Source organism: Recurvomyces mirabilis (assembly GCF_035927965.1).
Source record: "Recurvomyces mirabilis strain CCFEE 5264 chromosome Unknown scaffold_24, whole genome shotgun sequence".
Taxonomy (NCBI): Eukaryota; Fungi; Ascomycota; class Dothideomycetes; order Mycosphaerellales; family Teratosphaeriaceae; genus Recurvomyces; species Recurvomyces mirabilis.
In genome coordinates this window covers 227371-243711 of record NW_027041958.1, presented here as the reverse complement: position 1 = coordinate 243711, position 16341 = coordinate 227371, and the positions used below count along the sequence as shown (strand labels likewise).

Below are 16341 nucleotides of genomic sequence, written 5' to 3'. Positions count from 1 at the left end.
TGGGAAGACCAGGATCCCCAAGCTGGTGGCCTCGTGATACAGAAGGGAAGCCTAACGGGACAGCTGCTAGGTAGATGGTTATGCTCAAGATTGCGGCGGGTGTAAGAATGGTTACACAATGTGATTGACAGGTGAGCTTTGGAGTAAGAGCAAATCAAAATGTGGTTTGATTGTGTGTCCAGTCAGTCGTCTGAGCTACAGTGGTCAGCGGCAAGCCTGAGAATCAGCAAGCCCTCGGTCAACTAGTCACTGCCAGCCAGACATGTGGAGTAAGACATCGAGAGGGGTGTATCATTAGGGTGGTTTCGACCTTATATTCCAGAACACATGATCTCGGCTTTCGGCCTCCAAAATCGGATCCCTATTCCTCCTCGAGATGACCATGTTCATCCGATGAGGGCACTGAAGAGATCGCTTATATATAGAATCGGTATTTGGTATATGTCGACTGATGACACCTACATTTTGAGGCCTTGACTCGTCTTTCAGGACAATCTCGTTCAACCTGAGCCAAGATCTCATGATGGCGTCGCCAATATTCACTACGGGACGCGCCATAGTCACTGCTGGAAATCTGATGTACGCTGTTGGAGCATTCATAGCAGACTTTAACAAGACGCACGTGTACAACCCGACATGGCCTCCGCACGCAAGGTTCCATAATGGACAGACGATGGTAAGTTAGGAACTTTCAGCTGACGAATCGATATCGAAAGCTGACCTTGTGACAGAGCCTTGGTGTCCTTCTGGCAAGCATGAGCTTGTACTTCGCGTATCGGCCAGCCTTGGACAAGAAGCTATCGTCTACAGCTGCACGGGAGAGCATGCTCTGGAGCACAATCATTGGAAGCTTCTACAGCCTTGCTGGCTTGTCTGCTATCTTCTATCCTGGCACGGACTGGTACGATCCGCCACTCACCAAGGATCCTGGTCAAAGGTGGCTGTTCAGCGGCATCGTGGTGGCGATGGGTGCCGGCTATGCCTTGGAGTCTAGCCGACTGGGCAAAGCCAAGACGAGGTAGTGTCAGTCCAACGATGTGGACATGATGCATGGGAACAGGGTGATGCTGGTGCACGAAGCTACGACTGTTGTACATTAAACCCATCAAATTTCATGATTATGTGTCGAGACCAATCCATGCTCTCGTGCTCAATGGCCCATCAGAAGCTTACACTTCGACCGTAGCTCTTCCACCGTAGCGAACGGCTTGCCGTCACCAAAGCCGTGAACACCCCCGTTCGATGAATAAATCCGAAACTCCTTCGGAAGACCAAGCAATCTCTGAATGGATAACCATAGCTGATGCGCTGATTCGTCGTTGAAGTCTGACCTGCTGATGTTGTAGTCGACGGTAAGTGCAGGCTCGCCGATGAAGATGTTGCTCCCAATCAAGTAGCCCAAGTGATCTCCTTGGGTCTGTGTCGGCAATTGCAATATATGTGCCCTCAATCCGCCAATGTCAATTATCTGCCCATCCTGAAAACCAGGCTCCAAATTTCGTCGGCCACCAATATCCTGAATGCCATACTTTCTCTGGAACAGCCTCTGTACGCCAGCAAAGCTTTTGCCCATCACAACACGCGGAGCGGTGCCCGTGCGTTCCTGTATCTGAGTGCGAAGGTACCATGCTGCAGATCGACCGGGCCCACTACCGTGAGTCTCCAGAACGCGGTCTATGGTATAATCGTTCAGACGGACTGTTTTCAGGAGATCATCCACGGCATTTGTGGAGATATGATTGTTCTTTGCTGCGTCCAGCACCGGATCGATGACGACCGCATTCTTGCTTTGAGTATCGGCTACAATGTACATCCAGGACCGGGTACTGTTCTCATAGACCGGATGGATGGATGGGCCTGACTCCATCATGTGCCGCCGAGGGTTCGCAGAAAATTAGATGTATATTGTTCAAATCAGATCGTCGGTGTCGTAGGGTCAAGCTTGAACAGGCAACGAATGGGGACGTGAGTGAGAGCTGAGGTAGGAAGGGATAGGTAGTTCTGCTGAGATGACGAAGGAGACTTCAAGAATTGCGCGGGCAAAGGTAGATGTAAGAAGTAAAGGAAGAATACGGCACAGCGCGTTGGCGGCGGTGGGCCGTTTCAGGCGGACACGCAGCACCCATCGCTCTCGATGTATCCGTACGCAGCCGTTGGGTGAACATAGTCGGCGTGCTTGCGGCGAGTCTCGGCCAATGGAGGCTCAAAGGAGTTCTTTAGAACCCGTCTTGAAGTGAAGACGGCGACCTAAGCGGAGGCTTCGGCAGGATGCTAGCTGTCGAACCAGCAGCTCGCTTGATTTTCAGACGGATCACTCACATCTCTAGCGCTGGCCCGGAGAGAGGTAAGGGTACGGTCGAAAATAAACACGAAACGAAGCAGCTCCAGACGCAATACCAACACGTCGTTGGAGTCAACCGCGACGGAGAAACCCCGGCAGTCACGGCACGATTGGAAGGCGGCGATCAGACCATGAGGCCTAAAGCCTCTATCAAACAACACGACTATGCTCGCATGTCGACGGACAATGCTAAGCCGTCATCGCTAGCCTGTCTGGCGTGCCGTAGCAAGCATGCCAAATGTGACGCCAAGTCGCCATGTACGAAACCGAGGGCCAGGCCTGTAGTAGTGTCTGCAACATTTGCTGACCATTATGTTCATGGATCTGTAGGCTCGAGATGTCAGGAGAACGGCATACAGTGCACATTCGTCCTCTCCCAAAGGGGCCGCACAGGACGAGGTCGCAGATCCGTAATACGTCCTCAAGTCCCGTATCTTTCCGTAGACGGTTTGGAGCGAAACGAGCCCGAGAAAGCAATTAGCACAAGCGAGGATGTTGTATCGACCAGCCACCTCCAAAGCCTTTCGCAGCCAGAACGCAATGCCACTCAGACACGCAACTATGTTTCGAACCAAACGACAAGTGGATACTACGAGAACTTCCATGGAGCACATCCGTTCATTCTGCCGCTGAAGATCACAGCAGCAAATCCGCTCCTTCTACCTCCATATCTTAAATCTTGCATGTCGTACGTGGCGATGCACTACTCTGGAACAGGATCGGCTCCTACGGGAGTCGCTCCTAGCATACAGGATCTGCAATGTGCGCCTAAGGATCTGTTCAAGATTCAAGCATATTTACTTCTGGCCTTAGCTTCGTTTGCAAGGCTAGAATGTCAGAAAGGACAGACGAGCCTTATGGAGGCCATTGCCCTTGCCAATGCCTTCAGACTAGGGACAGAGAGCTTTGTACTCACGCAGCCCGTGATTCTTCAAGACAGCTGCCGAAGAACGTGGTGGGAACTGTTCGTTGTCACAAATCTGGTACGCTCTATATTAGATATACCAGTACACCTCTCCTTGGCAGGTTGTGACTTGAGACTACCAGGTGATGATGTACCGTACGACGAGGGCGCCACATCTACAGAGACACGTACGCTAAAAGACATCCAAGCACGCTTCTTCAACGACGACAACGACGAGCCCTGGGCAGCATCTGCTTACAAAGTCGAGGCCACCAGAATACTGTCAACCATCATGTCAGCAGAAGATAAAGCTCGAGACCCTGCTGTACGATTCGCAAACACTGACGCCTTCCAAGCGTCGATTTCGAGCTGGTGGCTTTCTCTTCCACCAAACAAGCGTTATGCAACTCGAGACGATGGCCGCGTAGACGAGTCAATTTTTATGGCGCTGATGATCATCAATATGAGCAGTCTACGAATCAATCTACCACGTAGTGACCTTGCTGCAAGCTGGAGATCAGCGACGCTCTGCTCGGACTTTGGTACGCGATCTTCTACTCGCGACGCAGCATACCACACAGCCTGTGCACTGAAAGCAGCCAACAGTCTCTCGAGTTTGATCGCTTCGGAAAGTTCGGCAAAGCTACACACACCCTGCTCAGCTTGTGCTATAGCGTTTGGCACCATCATACAGCTTCCTGCCTACCTGCGCCAACGCAATGAAGACCTCAAGGAGAACATTCAACTAGGACTGATCTACCTAAAGCGAATGGGAGAAGTATGGCCGTTAGCTTCACAGGTGAGGCTTCAATTAGCCAGCGTCGCCCGTGCAGTACTTGCTGGTCCAGATGATCACACCCAGCAGGTGTCGCAGGCAGTTGTGACAGATGTCAGGACTGATATGCCAACGTCTGCACAAGGTGATCGATGGCTCGAGTTTGCTCGACAGATGCTTACTAGTCCCGGAGACAATCAGATGACCTTTCAGGAAGACTTAGCGCCATTGCCAGATGGCGATGCTTGGTTGCAAGATATGCTCGACGCCGACTCCGCGTGGCCAAGTAGCAATCTCATGACTTGACGCGGATGTGTAAATTACACCACCTCGGCCAGCCAATCATAACGACATCAATGCCATCATGACCTTGTTGTGCGATTTTAACAGCACTACGATGTTCGTCTTACGACTGTGCTCGTACTTATCTAGGCTTCGCCAAGTCAAGGCAGTGGCAGCGAGAGGGGACCTGTACAGGATCTCTGTAACACGAGTCACGCTTGAAGTTGAGCGCAAACAGTCGTTTGTGGTGAGCTCACCACCTGCGTCATGAACCACTGTGTCTCTGCATGATCTGTCGAACACCATGTGGCCACCATCGAGATGTAAGAAAGGACTACAGGTGTGTCAGGGTGACATGGCACGGCAGCACAGTCAGGCTTCACGAATGCAGCAAACAATCGTCACCTTGCCTCAGACGGCCACGAAGTAAAGCACCACGATTTACCGACCAGGTGTGAATTACGATCTCGCCCGTCCGGCCATACATAAGGCACGCTATTCAGTTGACGATCGCCTAAGATCACCAACGTTAGCACCGACCTCAGCATTGCATATATCAACGGTCATTCTTAGTTATGCATCTGTCAACATCTACACTCTTCCTCTTCGTCACCACAGGCCTTACTGCTCCAGCACCAAACCACCAGACCAACCACATTGCCATCATCGTCCCTACAACCGAGACATCAGGAACGATCCAAGGCCGCTCAGACCTCGAAGTTCGGCAAGGTCAATGCCAGCCACAGTTCTGCACGTCAAACTTGAGCACATGCTGCAAGACCTGCGATTCACTTTCTAACGGCGACTGGTATGTTACGTCCCTGTCTGTTGCGAGAACGTAGCCCAGAGTGGCATGACTCGCATACTGCTGACAAATCCCCCCTTTAGCTTCAGTGTGCTCTCCAGTCCCAGCTGCGAGGGTTGTAGATTTTGCGTGGCCAACTGCCCAGGTCATAGTGATAGCTGCTGAGTGATGTTCGTCAAAGTCTTACTCAGTAGACTCGCGCTCGGGAGCTCATGCAGAGAGATGGTGAGGGCTATTGGAAGCAATTGTTTCGGCTGAATCGATGTAGCAAGGTTGCCAATCTTAAGCCAACGTTTTCAAAGATCTGTACACGCTGGATGCTATGTAATGATGCTTTTAATCCAGATCTCGCCTGCCCTAACAATCATGGGTATCTTTGACAAAAACGAATAGTCTCTAAATCTCGTGACCGTCGAAATGATCGTGAGCACATCTATTTTCTACTTCATCTCCATATATCTCCTCCATGACAGCCATGTCGTGGTCCTACCAATGGCTTGGCCAAGGTCATCCACAGCGACGACGATGCACAAGACCCTACTCCTGCGCACTCTCTTCGATCGCGCTCCCAGCAGCAACCTCCACCTCATCAACGACCGTGCACCAAGGATGCTCCAATACTCCCTGGATACCAATCCTGCGTTCCACATCCCGATCCAACATCTTCCGAATCAGATCGATGCAATCCTCACTCATCACATACGGTACCCTGAGATCGTGGTCCATGATTTCGTCAATCGAGTAGAACGGGTTCTCCTTGTAGACGATGGTGTAGAGCAAGATGCCTAGAGCCCAGACGTCTTGTTCTTTGCCTCGGTATGGGTGGCCGCGGAGGACTTCGGGTGCAGCATAGTCTGTACACAAGATGATTAGTACATGCAATGTCTGCTCGTGAGGTGTGAGAACGTGAGCTTACCAATAGTCCCAACAAACACATCAAAAGGACCACTCTTGATGTACGCCGCACTCCCGAAATCCACCAACTTGACCCTACCCTCACCATCGAGAACGACATTTTCATCCTTGATATCACGATGCACGACCTTGGCGTTGATGTGCAGATGGCTGATAGCTTCAGCCACCTGCCGGAAGATCTTCCGGCACTCTCGCTCTTCCATCGTCACGCGAAGTTCGATGTAGTCGAAGAGATCCATGCCTGGTAGGCCATGTGGCAGCATCTCGATATAGTAGTTTGTGTCGTCTTCGAAGAAGTCGATCATTTCTACGATGTTGGGATGTTGCATTCCTTCCCGTCGGAGGTAGTCCAGAACGTGAATTTCGAGTGGTACAGTGCCTAGTCGCCTGTCACGATGCCATGTGTCGACCAAGATACGCCGTTTTGTGACGTACTTGATGACCATCTTCTTTGCTGCAGCTTTCTTGTACCTTGCCAGCTTTACTTGACCGTACGCACCTTGCCCCATTTCTTCGAGAATGTTGAATTCATCAATCGTTTTCTTCTTGATCACTTTGCAGCCAGCCTTGACCATATCCGGAGCTGGATGCTCGAAAGGCTCGCCGTCGCTCGGGTTTGCAGAAGCACTTTCCTGCGCCTTCGCTTCTTCAAGTTGAGCTGTGAGTAAGCTGGTCCGCACATCGTCTTCGCCGTTCTCTGCTAAGACCATGGGGCTCGGCATCGCCTCGTTGACGTGGCGTCCATTTGCATGGTCAGGCGCAGGTTGTTGGGGTGGTGTGCCAGGTCGACTCATCAGCGGCATGACGTGGCCGATGCCATGGTTGACAGCATGCATTTGACGACTGTAAGTAATCCATAGCGCGAACACCACTTCGCTGCCCACGTAAGATGATCTTTCCTCTTCTTCGATGACATGCTCGTTATATATCGGGTCACGGTCAGACTTGACCACACGCATCTGCACATCAATCATGATCTCAGCGCCATCACGATGTCTTGCCGGCAAGCCGCTAGGTCGCAGGAAGATAGCGGCAGCGTCAGTCGACCCTTCTCGGAGTGCCAATACTGATCTTGCACGTCGGAAAGAGTGCTCGGGGATCACAATACCATCTTGTAGCTTGATCTTGTCTTCGTCCGTGATGACGTTCAAGATCTTGTCGAAGTTCGGTATAAGGTCAGTAATGGGCATACCATCCGGACTCGCATGGCCGAAGAGTGCCGCAGAGAACACATTATTGCTACTGCTGACTCGCATAGTCTGCGGATGAAGTACCATAATACCAGCAATATGTGGAAAGCTGCTGACCCGGAAGGTGCTCTGGCCGGACAATTGGTCGATAGTCACAGGTATATCAATCGAGTTCGCTGTCCGTGCTGTGAAGCGTCGTAGCTCAGCCACGGCGTCATAGTCAAGGGCTCCAGTGTTGGTACCTGCCAGCTTCGGAAAAGTGGGAATGAGCTTCTGCACATCCATACCAGCGCGTAATCGCTCCATACCCCAGATGGCTTCTACGTCGCCCCCTCCACGGACTATCGAGCCAATTTCGTCTACGGTAATCATTGCCACATCCTCGGCGATCTCCTCCAGTACCCAAATAAGGTTGCCACTTTTCTCCTTGACCCATAGAGATGCACTACCCGTCGAGCCATTCATCTTCTGGATGGGAACAACATCGCCGCACAACAGCACACCTCGACTTTTGTTGTTATTGTGATGCAGACCGATACCTGTCGGGGGTATCTGCAGACCGTTCTCGGTCTTGCTTCTCCTGCTCTGGTATGTTTCTCGAGCAGGGGGCTTCGCTAGCAATTTCGCAGTAACGCCGTTTCGCATACCAGTAAGACTACTGTTCGGACTGGTGCTCTTCTGAGCAGGTTGTGGTTTCGGTCTTTGCTGTGCTGGCACAATCTGAGGGTTCCGAAGCTTGTCCTCGAGCCATTTGCGCCGTTCGGGTTTGATGACTTCCATAATACCAAGCTTCCTCACTTCAGCTCGAGTTACACCAAACACTAGACACGCAAGATCGTTCGCAGCGGTGATTGTCCAAGGCGACTGAGCTTCAGTCGTGAAGATCGCTTGAGCTTGAGCATTGCGATGGCCATGAGGAGCACGCTCAATAACGGTCGAGCTGCGAGGTTGACCCTGAGCCGGTAGCGTCGGCGCTCGTGTAGGCGTTATTGCTGAGCTGTTCCCGCTGCTGCGATATGGCTGTGCAAGTGCTTCGGTGAGTCGATGCTGCAGAGAGTATCCTGCTACATCAGTATATGTTCGCTTCAGTGAAGACTTGTGCGGTCTTTGTGATGCTAAACCAGGGATGTCGTCGTTTGTAGTCATTCGTGACAGGCTCAAAGAATCATGCTCGCTGGATTTGATCGGGACTTGTGACAGTGAGTTCTGTGGAGTCAGTTCCATGGGCGAGACTCGACGCTTCTCAACCTCCTCTGTCTCCCGTGACTGGGCCGGCCTTGGCGTCTCAGGGCCCTCCATGTTCGTGGGACTTTCGCTCTGATCCTCTGAGATTGGCATAAAGCTACGCTCGAACACATTTTCATTCGCCATGGCCATGTGAGCAGGTCCTGTAAGTGGTCCTAAACCAAGGCCATGTCCAGCGTCCATAATGTGAGAGTCAAGAGTACCATTGCCCATCATGTTAGCCTTCTGCAGGAGTTCCATCATACTCAGCAGCTCCTCGTCGCCGTTCAGCCTGGCCTGCGCGCTTGCTATGCGCGGAGACGAAGCTGCCCAGCCAATCTTCTCACGCATGAACTCAATACCTCGCTTGAGCGTGTTCTGTCGTATCTGCAACGAGTCACTGCTCTGATGGGCGAAGGAGAATGAGTGTAATGACTCGGTAGGGAATCGCGCTAGATCTTCACTGAAGGGTATGGCCGGGGATGTGGGTCCGGAGTTGAGCTGGGTCAGAGAGACCCGTCTTGAAGGGGGATCGAGGGCCGAGAATGAAGGAGATCTCGAAGGTGGTAGACCAGGTGAAGAAGGACCTCGCAGCGGTTGCTGTCTTATGCGGCTTAGACCAGTGCCTCGGTCGGCAGTGAGAATTGGAGACCTAGAAGCCCCAGCAATCAGCACAATCCAACATGTTTGTATCGTGCATTGGCAGCCTGCATATGCCGACTATGGCCACCAGTAGCAATCACTTGATTTTTGTCTTCACTCTCCTCACTTTACTTCCGCCACACGCTCATCCGGGTGTAACGCACCTGCTCAGCTGATCATACTCCGCTCCACCCGCTCCATCGACAGACAATCTTGGCGTCGCATCAGCTTGCAGACTGGCGCTACTGCTGCTCGTGGACAGTAAACTGCTGGAAGACCTGTTCTTCAGAATGTGTAGCGTAGGAGGTCTTCGCTCGTGTTGCTCTGCAGAGCTCGACTCTGAGTACTGCTGCTGGGAGTCTGCTGTCCACAGTTATAATGCATTAGCCAACACTCGACATGATGTCTCATCCGTCGTCATGTGCAAGCCCGATATGACTCGACAAATCCGCAGGCATCCATCTTGCATTCACCACCTGCCCTTGCAGCCCCGGTATATGTATGTGTGAGCGAAATCACGTACCATCATGCGAAGTCATGCTCCTCCTCTCATACAAGTACAACAACCAGCACGCGCCTCAGCCTCGTGCATGTGCAGTCAGCCTCAAGCACTGCCGCGGCTGCAGCCAGGCGAACGTGAGCGGGAGGGTGGTTTCTGGATCCGTAACGAGTGTCTCATAAGACTGCAACAAAAGCCCACCCAACCGTCTAATCCAATGCTCTTCGCTTAAAACTGTATGTCTCTGCGGGAGAACTCTATCGGTATGCGTGCTTCTATACAACAGAAGGAATATCTGGAAGGACAACGGAACGTGCGGCCGGGAAGTGGAATGAGTATGTGCAGTGCTACGGTGACTAGAGGCTTGCACAGTAGGTAGCTTCGTCCCTGCCATGCCTTCTGGACCACCCGATAATCCACCCGGCGTCATTTGGCGTTCAATCCCGCTCCGCATTCATCAATTGCCTTCAGCCTTTCAACATTATTCAGCGGACCCTGATGGCAGAAGCTTCTTTCTGTTGGTGCGCCATCTGATAACAGACCTCCCCATCAATTTACTCCAGCCTGTCAATACCCGACCTTCCGGTGCGATTACTCCCAAGGCACGCTGGAAACTACTCAAGATAGAGAATCTAATAAATCTCGGCTGATCTTGCACCGCCGGCTACCTGCACATCATCTGCATCTGCAGTGGGGCCAATTTTACAACGCGTGATCAAGCCTTTTTCGGCCGGATGACAGAACATGAGAAGCCGTGACCAGATAATAATAATGGACTTGTGATAATGCGCAGACCGCCTCGAGCTCACGGTAAATCTTCCGACACGTAGAAGATCTTTGTGGACTCTTGAGCATTGACTGGCCGCTGCGTCTTCATCATGTCGGACACGAAGATCATGAGATAAAACAACATCGACAGATCTCAAGGCTTCGAGACAATCGAAACCAAGTATCGTGCCGAATTTCGTGACCTTATCGATGGCTACCTCTGCTAAGGCTCATATGATCTGTCCGTACTCGACCGCACGCGCTGCTGTCCAGCTGCCTGGTAAATGTGCCTAAGCATCGACTTGCCCTGCAAATTGACAGTGCCCAACGCCGGTCAGATGGACCGTAGATGGAGCTACTTCTTCTGCGCTGCCATCTCGAGTAGTTCCTGCAAAAGCGGCTCGAAATCTTTCATATTGGCCGCCGTAACTGTCCGACACCATCGTCCTCCAACCATTAACGGGACGACTGGTAGCTGTGGCTCAACATCAGCATATCGTTGGGTTCGCTTTGCTGTCCCCGAGAGGCGAGCGTGCCTACCTGATTGGGAGCAAATTTGAACATCATGCTCGTGGCATTGGTGAACTCCATGATACAAAACTGTATGCCAGTATGTGCGTACTTCTCGACGATAGCTTCGTACTTAGGCGTGAATGCTTTACATGCTGGTGTCACGTCGTTGCGAAGAAATATCACAGTTGGGGTACCTGCGTCTGCTTTGGCAACGACTTGATCGTGCTCTTCCGGTGAGTGTATGCACGTGAGCTTTGTAGAACCCGTCATGACTATATCGATACTACACAGAAGTAGGATCACATTTCAACCACTGTATATTTGTTCTCTCTCCTTCCTCATCTAGACCTTCGTAGCAGCTATAGTATCGGTGCCTTCTGGCCGAGACCGGACCGCTCGGGGCGGTGGGGCAGCCTCGAAAGTCAATCTTAGAATATGACGCAAGATATGGACAATTCCAGGATTGATAGGTGAAGAACATACTCCTCTCGTATGAACGATTTGCATACTGCTGACTGCAAGAAGGATAAATCTCATATTTCGATTCGGACCAAATGCTGCAGGCTGACTGAGCTCGCCATTGACCTCGAAATACCGATACGGCCGGCAGGACGCAGACGACAACGAATTGATTCATCGGCTCGAGCAATGCCTGTGGCTCAAACACTGTTAATGATCTGATGTAGATGTGATAGAGGCGGTCCATATATACGACTCAGGCTTGCTCCGTTGCCGCACCCATACCTCCAGGCACCCACATCAAGCTTCGTCTCCCACCATCCTTCCACCAACCATGGCAGAACTCCACGATGCCCTCAAGCTACTGTCTCCGACGCAATGGTCCGATGTGCCACAGGACGAGCAAGAACTAGCGGAATACATGCGATCGTGTTTCCAAGCCGGCGAGCTTATCTGCAACTCCGTCCCACCTCTCGCGACCGGCGAACCTTTCCATACCGCACAGCACCACCATAAACGACCCAATGAAGCCAAATCTGCGAAAGAGATGCACAATTCCACCGCGAGATCCGCCGCCGTAGCATCCGAACATGAAAGTCTGCAGAAGCATTGGGGTAAGCCATACAAATTTGGAGCGGACAAGAATCCTGCGAATGTGGCTTTGTATAAGATGGCTGGGAATGATAGACATGGGGCCTGGTTTGCTCGGAGGAGTGTCCACGAGGGTCTGGGGTTCGATAGATTCCGCAAAGCCATGACGAGGGAGATACCACACACATTGACTTTCCAGGAAGGAGTCGGTTCCGGTGCTGTGAGAGGCATAGGTGCGGACAACAGGATAGAGCATAAAGATGTCGAGGGTGGTGGAAGTCTCGACGTCTACCAACTCAGTGGACAAATGCCAAAGCCTGTCACGGCAAGGGAGTTTGTTCAGATCTTGATGACTACGGAGAACGGTTTAAGTGAGAAGAGTGCTGCGGATGTCGAAGGCGAGGGCAAGCACACACCACGGAGCTTCATGAATGTTTCTCGACCACTATCGCATCCCGATGCGCCGGATCGGAGTGGTTTCGTGAGAGGACAGTATGAGTCTGTGGAGATGATACGAGAGATTCCGCTGCATAAGCGGAAAGGGGCAGCGTCTACACCGAATCTGCTTGATTCGCAAAGTAGTGAGGCAGGGCATGGTCGTGATCGAGGGAAGACCATTGGATTTGCCGAGTCAAGGGGTGGCGACGCCAAAGGTGAGCAGCTAGATCGTGGCAAAACAAGGGAGGAGCACTCAGCTGAGGCTGAACTCAATCCTGTTGAATGGATTATGGTGACCAGAAGTGATCCCGGAGGTGGTATACCACGCTTTCTTGTCGAGCGAGGTACACCGGAACCAATGCTCGGCGACGTCACGAAGTTTCTGGATTGGGCGACTGCACTTGATCATATACCAGGACCGCAAGATGATACGGGTGCGACCGTAGGTACAGGACAAGTTCCAGGCTCTCGAATACCGAAAGAGGCGGACCCAAGCAGTGGCCAAGCTCCAGTAGCAGCAGCGTCCACGGAGCCAAGTGTGCAGCGTTCTGCTACTACGCCGGCTGCTGCAGACGCACAAGCACCCGGCGTGTTTTCAAACATTGCATCTTCGCTAGAGAACGGACTCGAAACATATGCTCCCACAGCGGTGACCCAAGGTGTACAAAACTATCTACGTCCGACGCACGCGCCGATTGGTACAGAGACCTCGGACTCTGACGATTCATCAGATGTCTCATCACTGAACAGCTTCATGTCCGCAGACGAGCATCGTCGCTTCCCCTCCACACACGAAGCTGGAGTCAATGGCGGGTCCTCAAGCATTCGCTCCGCCGCGTCATCAGAAATCACGCTTGACACCGATAAGAAGAATCTCAACTCTCACGAAAAGGAGGTCCAGAAGATACTACGCGAGCGTGAGAAGCTAGACCAAAAGCTCGCTAAGAAGCGAGAAGAGCAAGAGTCCAAGCTCAAGAAAGCTCAGGAGAAAGACTCTTCCGAGGAAGTCAAACAGCGCGAGAAACGTGAAAAGGAGATCCAGAAAGCAGAGGAGAAGCATCGACGAGAAGTAGAGAAGTTGGAGCAGAAGAAGGTCAAAGAGCTGAAGAAGGCTGAGGACCGGCGGCAGAAGAAGGACGAGCAGAGTCGGTCGAATCTGGTTGCGAGGGAGAGGGATGACTTTAGGAGCCAGTTGGACTCTTATAAGCGGGAGAACAAGTTGTTGGTTGATCGAGTGGAGGAGTTGCAGAGGGAGAATACTGTCCTAGCGGGAAGACTGGGAAGGCTTGATCCAGGTGTCTTAAAGGAGGCTATGGAGGAGGTGGGTGGCTCGGAGGGAGGCAAGAAGAGTTCGGAGAGTGTGGGAAGTGCGAAGGTATAGTATGTATACCGAGGAGAGTGTGGGGCGAGATCACATGTAGTTGTGTATATGCTGTGTATGAGGCTGATATTCCTGATCCACAGGCATTTCAAAGCCTGGAGTGAAGCTCACATTGTTCTGAGTCATGTGGACCGCTCGACCTTCCAGCTATAGACGGAAAAGTCGCCGAACCTGCTCGCTCTCACTTGCCGGCGCACCTTTTGAGTAGTCCCGGTGGCTCACCTTCTCTCTTCTCCTCTTCCCACGGGCTAGCGGTCTGCAGCCAAGGTCACTAAGAGGACGAAGACAGCATAGTGCTGCAATGGTGCATGAGTGCGAATTGGTAGAGACCCGGTCAGAACATGCCGGTAATTCTTCGCTGCAGCAAGAAGAGGCAGAGAAAATGAGGTATAACACTGACTCTTGGGTCATGTTTCCCGCAACCCCTTCCTCCTCATCCTTTCCTGGTCCCAAAATCTGATTACAAGGCCGAGTGCGTCGAAGGTGTGTCAATACTGTAGTCTTGTTCACTGCCGACTATGGGTCGACGCTATCTTGGAGGCAGTGGTGAACCATTGACGATATGGATCTCAGTGTGCGTACCAATGGCTTTATGCTTGACTGGTTGCTGATATATTACTGATAGAGCGGCATCTACTGTCCTCGTCTTTTATGGCCAGTGAAACTTACAGCAAGGCGACCATCAACATTTGGGCTGACATATAGCCTGCAGGATATGATCAAGGCGTCTTCGGCAACGTGATCATCTCACAGAATTTCCTCGAGACGTTTGGCTTCCCATCCGCCAACATGCAGGGTACCATGACGAGTCTCTACAACATTGGCTGTTTCTTTGGTGAGATGCATCAAGCTCAGTGTACGCGCAGATGTGTTGGCTAATCGCGTGGTCAAGGCGCGATGAGCACAATCTTCACGGGAGACTGGCTCGGCCGACCGCGACAAATCATCCTAGGGTCGACCATCATAGCGATCGGAGCCATCATCCAGACAGCCAGCTGGACCGTTCCTCAAATGATCGTAGGGCGAATCGTCGCTGGACTTGGCACTGGCATGAACACTGCTACCGCTGGAGTTTGGCAAGCCGAGACGAGCAAGATGCGTAGTCGTGGTAAACTGGTGATTATCCAGATGGCAAACTGTATCACTGGCTTCTCGATCAGTAATTGGCTCACCCTTGGATTCTCCTTCGCGCCACGAGATATTGCCTGGCGCTTTCCGTTGGCATTTCAGATCTTCTTCACTCTCTGCATATACGCATTATGTCCGTTCCTGCCGGATAGTCCTAGGCTGCTGATACGAAAAGGCAAGCATGAGGAAGCACTCGAAGTGCTCGCGGCGCTTGAAGGTCATGGTGCAACGCCAGAGTCTGCTTCTGTGCGAGCACAGTTCGATGTGATCAAAGACATTCTGGACAGAGAGCACGTCAATACCTATAGCTGGTGGCAGCTCGTCACTGGACGTGGTCCGTCTGGTTTGATGAGGCGCATGATTCTTGGTGCTGCGATGCAATGCATGAATCAAGTCAGCGGTAAGCTATGATCTGCCAATTGCATGTAGGCTTGATCCGCGACTGACCTCAATGGCAGGCATCAATGTAACATCCTACTACATGAGCTACATCTTCATCAACGCTCTTGGCATATCTCCACTACTATCCCGAATTCTGGCTGCTTGTGGCTCGGTCGACTACCTGATCTTCGCATGTCTGGCTTACTTCGTCATCGAGCGCTACGGACGACGTAAGGTCATGATGGTCAGCGCTGCTGCCTGCTCGATCTGCTGGATCTGTATTGCGATTGCTACTGGAGTCTCGCAGCATGGAGGGAACTCATACATTAATGGTTCCGTTGCTGTGGCTTTCTTCTTCGCCTTCTTCGCTTCTTTCGGCATGGGCGTCCTTGGTGAGCAAAGTTCATGCCGCGACACTGCTACCAGAGTGCTGACGTGATTCCTAGGTGTTCCTTGGCTTTATCCCACTGGTAAGACCTCAGAAGTCCATCGAAAGTACGCAGCTGATATGTTATCACAGAAATCAACGCACTCGAGATGCGCACCAAAGGCGCTAGTCTTGCAATGGCCACTAACTGGATATGTGTAAGTATAGTCGACACCTCTCTCACACAGCGTCTAACACACCGCAGAATTACGCAGTCGTTCAAGCCACGCTGCCTGGCGTACAGAACCTAGGCTACAAGTTCTGGATTGTGTGGGCTGTCATATGCGCTGCTTTCATCCCTGTCACATATCTCTTCTATCCGGAGACGGCAAACAGGACCCTAGAAGATATCGATCGGTTCTTTGAGACCAAACCTGGAGTCATCATTGCACGCAATCCTCTTGCTACGCAATTGTCACGGCCTGAAGTCTATGCTGAGCAGGATGCAGCTATTGCTCGCGGAGCAGAGAAAACTGGCCGTTGGGATGGAGACGAGGAGAAGGCGAGTGGTGGTATCGCTGTGGAGAAGGTTGGCTAAGCTGATGGAGGCAGCAATCCTCGACCTAGCTTGCGTACATGCTGCTATGGACGTCCGAAGTACTGACTGCTATGCCATTGTCCAGCAGCTCATACATCGAGACGAGGATCAAGCTTTACCTAGAAAAATGCCAGTGTGGC

At 51.9% G+C, this 16341-nt stretch overlaps 5 protein-coding genes across 5 annotated transcripts; 3 read left to right on the top strand and 2 right to left on the bottom strand.

Annotated features, from left to right (window-relative positions):
* Nucleotides 1–523: 523 nt before the first annotated feature.
* On the top strand, nucleotides 524–1022 carry LTS14_008207 (uncharacterized protein; the record flags this gene model as incomplete). The annotated part of the gene is made up of 2 exons (XM_064840895.1): nucleotides 524–676; nucleotides 732–1022. The coding sequence occupies 2 exons, from the start codon at nucleotides 524–526 to the stop codon at nucleotides 1020–1022; spliced, it is 444 nt and encodes a 147-aa protein (XP_064691532.1).
* A 128-nt stretch (nucleotides 1023–1150) lies between these two features.
* LTS14_008206 (uncharacterized protein) lies at nucleotides 1151–1867 on the bottom strand (the record flags this gene model as incomplete). The annotated part of the gene is made up of 1 exon (XM_064840894.1): nucleotides 1151–1867. The coding sequence occupies one exon, from the start codon at nucleotides 1865–1867 to the stop codon at nucleotides 1151–1153; it is 717 nt and encodes a 238-aa protein (XP_064691531.1).
* Nucleotides 1868–2268: 401 nt separating this feature from the next.
* Nucleotides 2269–4326, top strand: LTS14_008205 (uncharacterized protein; the record flags this gene model as incomplete). Its single annotated transcript, XM_064840893.1, has 2 exons — nucleotides 2269–2599; nucleotides 2672–4326. 2 exons carry the CDS (start codon nucleotides 2269–2271, stop codon nucleotides 4324–4326), a joined length of 1986 nt encoding a protein of 661 aa, XP_064691530.1.
* A 1318-nt stretch (nucleotides 4327–5644) lies between these two features.
* FUN31 (serine/threonine protein kinase) lies at nucleotides 5645–8787 on the bottom strand (the record flags this gene model as incomplete). The annotated part of the gene is made up of 2 exons (XM_064840892.1): nucleotides 5645–5961; nucleotides 6024–8787. The coding sequence occupies 2 exons, from the start codon at nucleotides 8785–8787 to the stop codon at nucleotides 5645–5647; spliced, it is 3081 nt and encodes a 1026-aa protein (XP_064691529.1).
* Nucleotides 8788–11651: 2864 nt separating this feature from the next.
* LTS14_008203 (uncharacterized protein) lies at nucleotides 11652–16201 on the top strand (the record flags this gene model as incomplete). Its single annotated transcript, XM_064840891.1, has 7 exons — nucleotides 11652–13721; nucleotides 14433–14562; nucleotides 14620–15255; nucleotides 15314–15628; nucleotides 15683–15706; nucleotides 15757–15821; nucleotides 15869–16201. 7 exons carry the CDS (start codon nucleotides 11652–11654, stop codon nucleotides 16199–16201), a joined length of 3573 nt encoding a protein of 1190 aa, XP_064691528.1.
* Nucleotides 16202–16341: the final 140 nt, after the last annotated feature.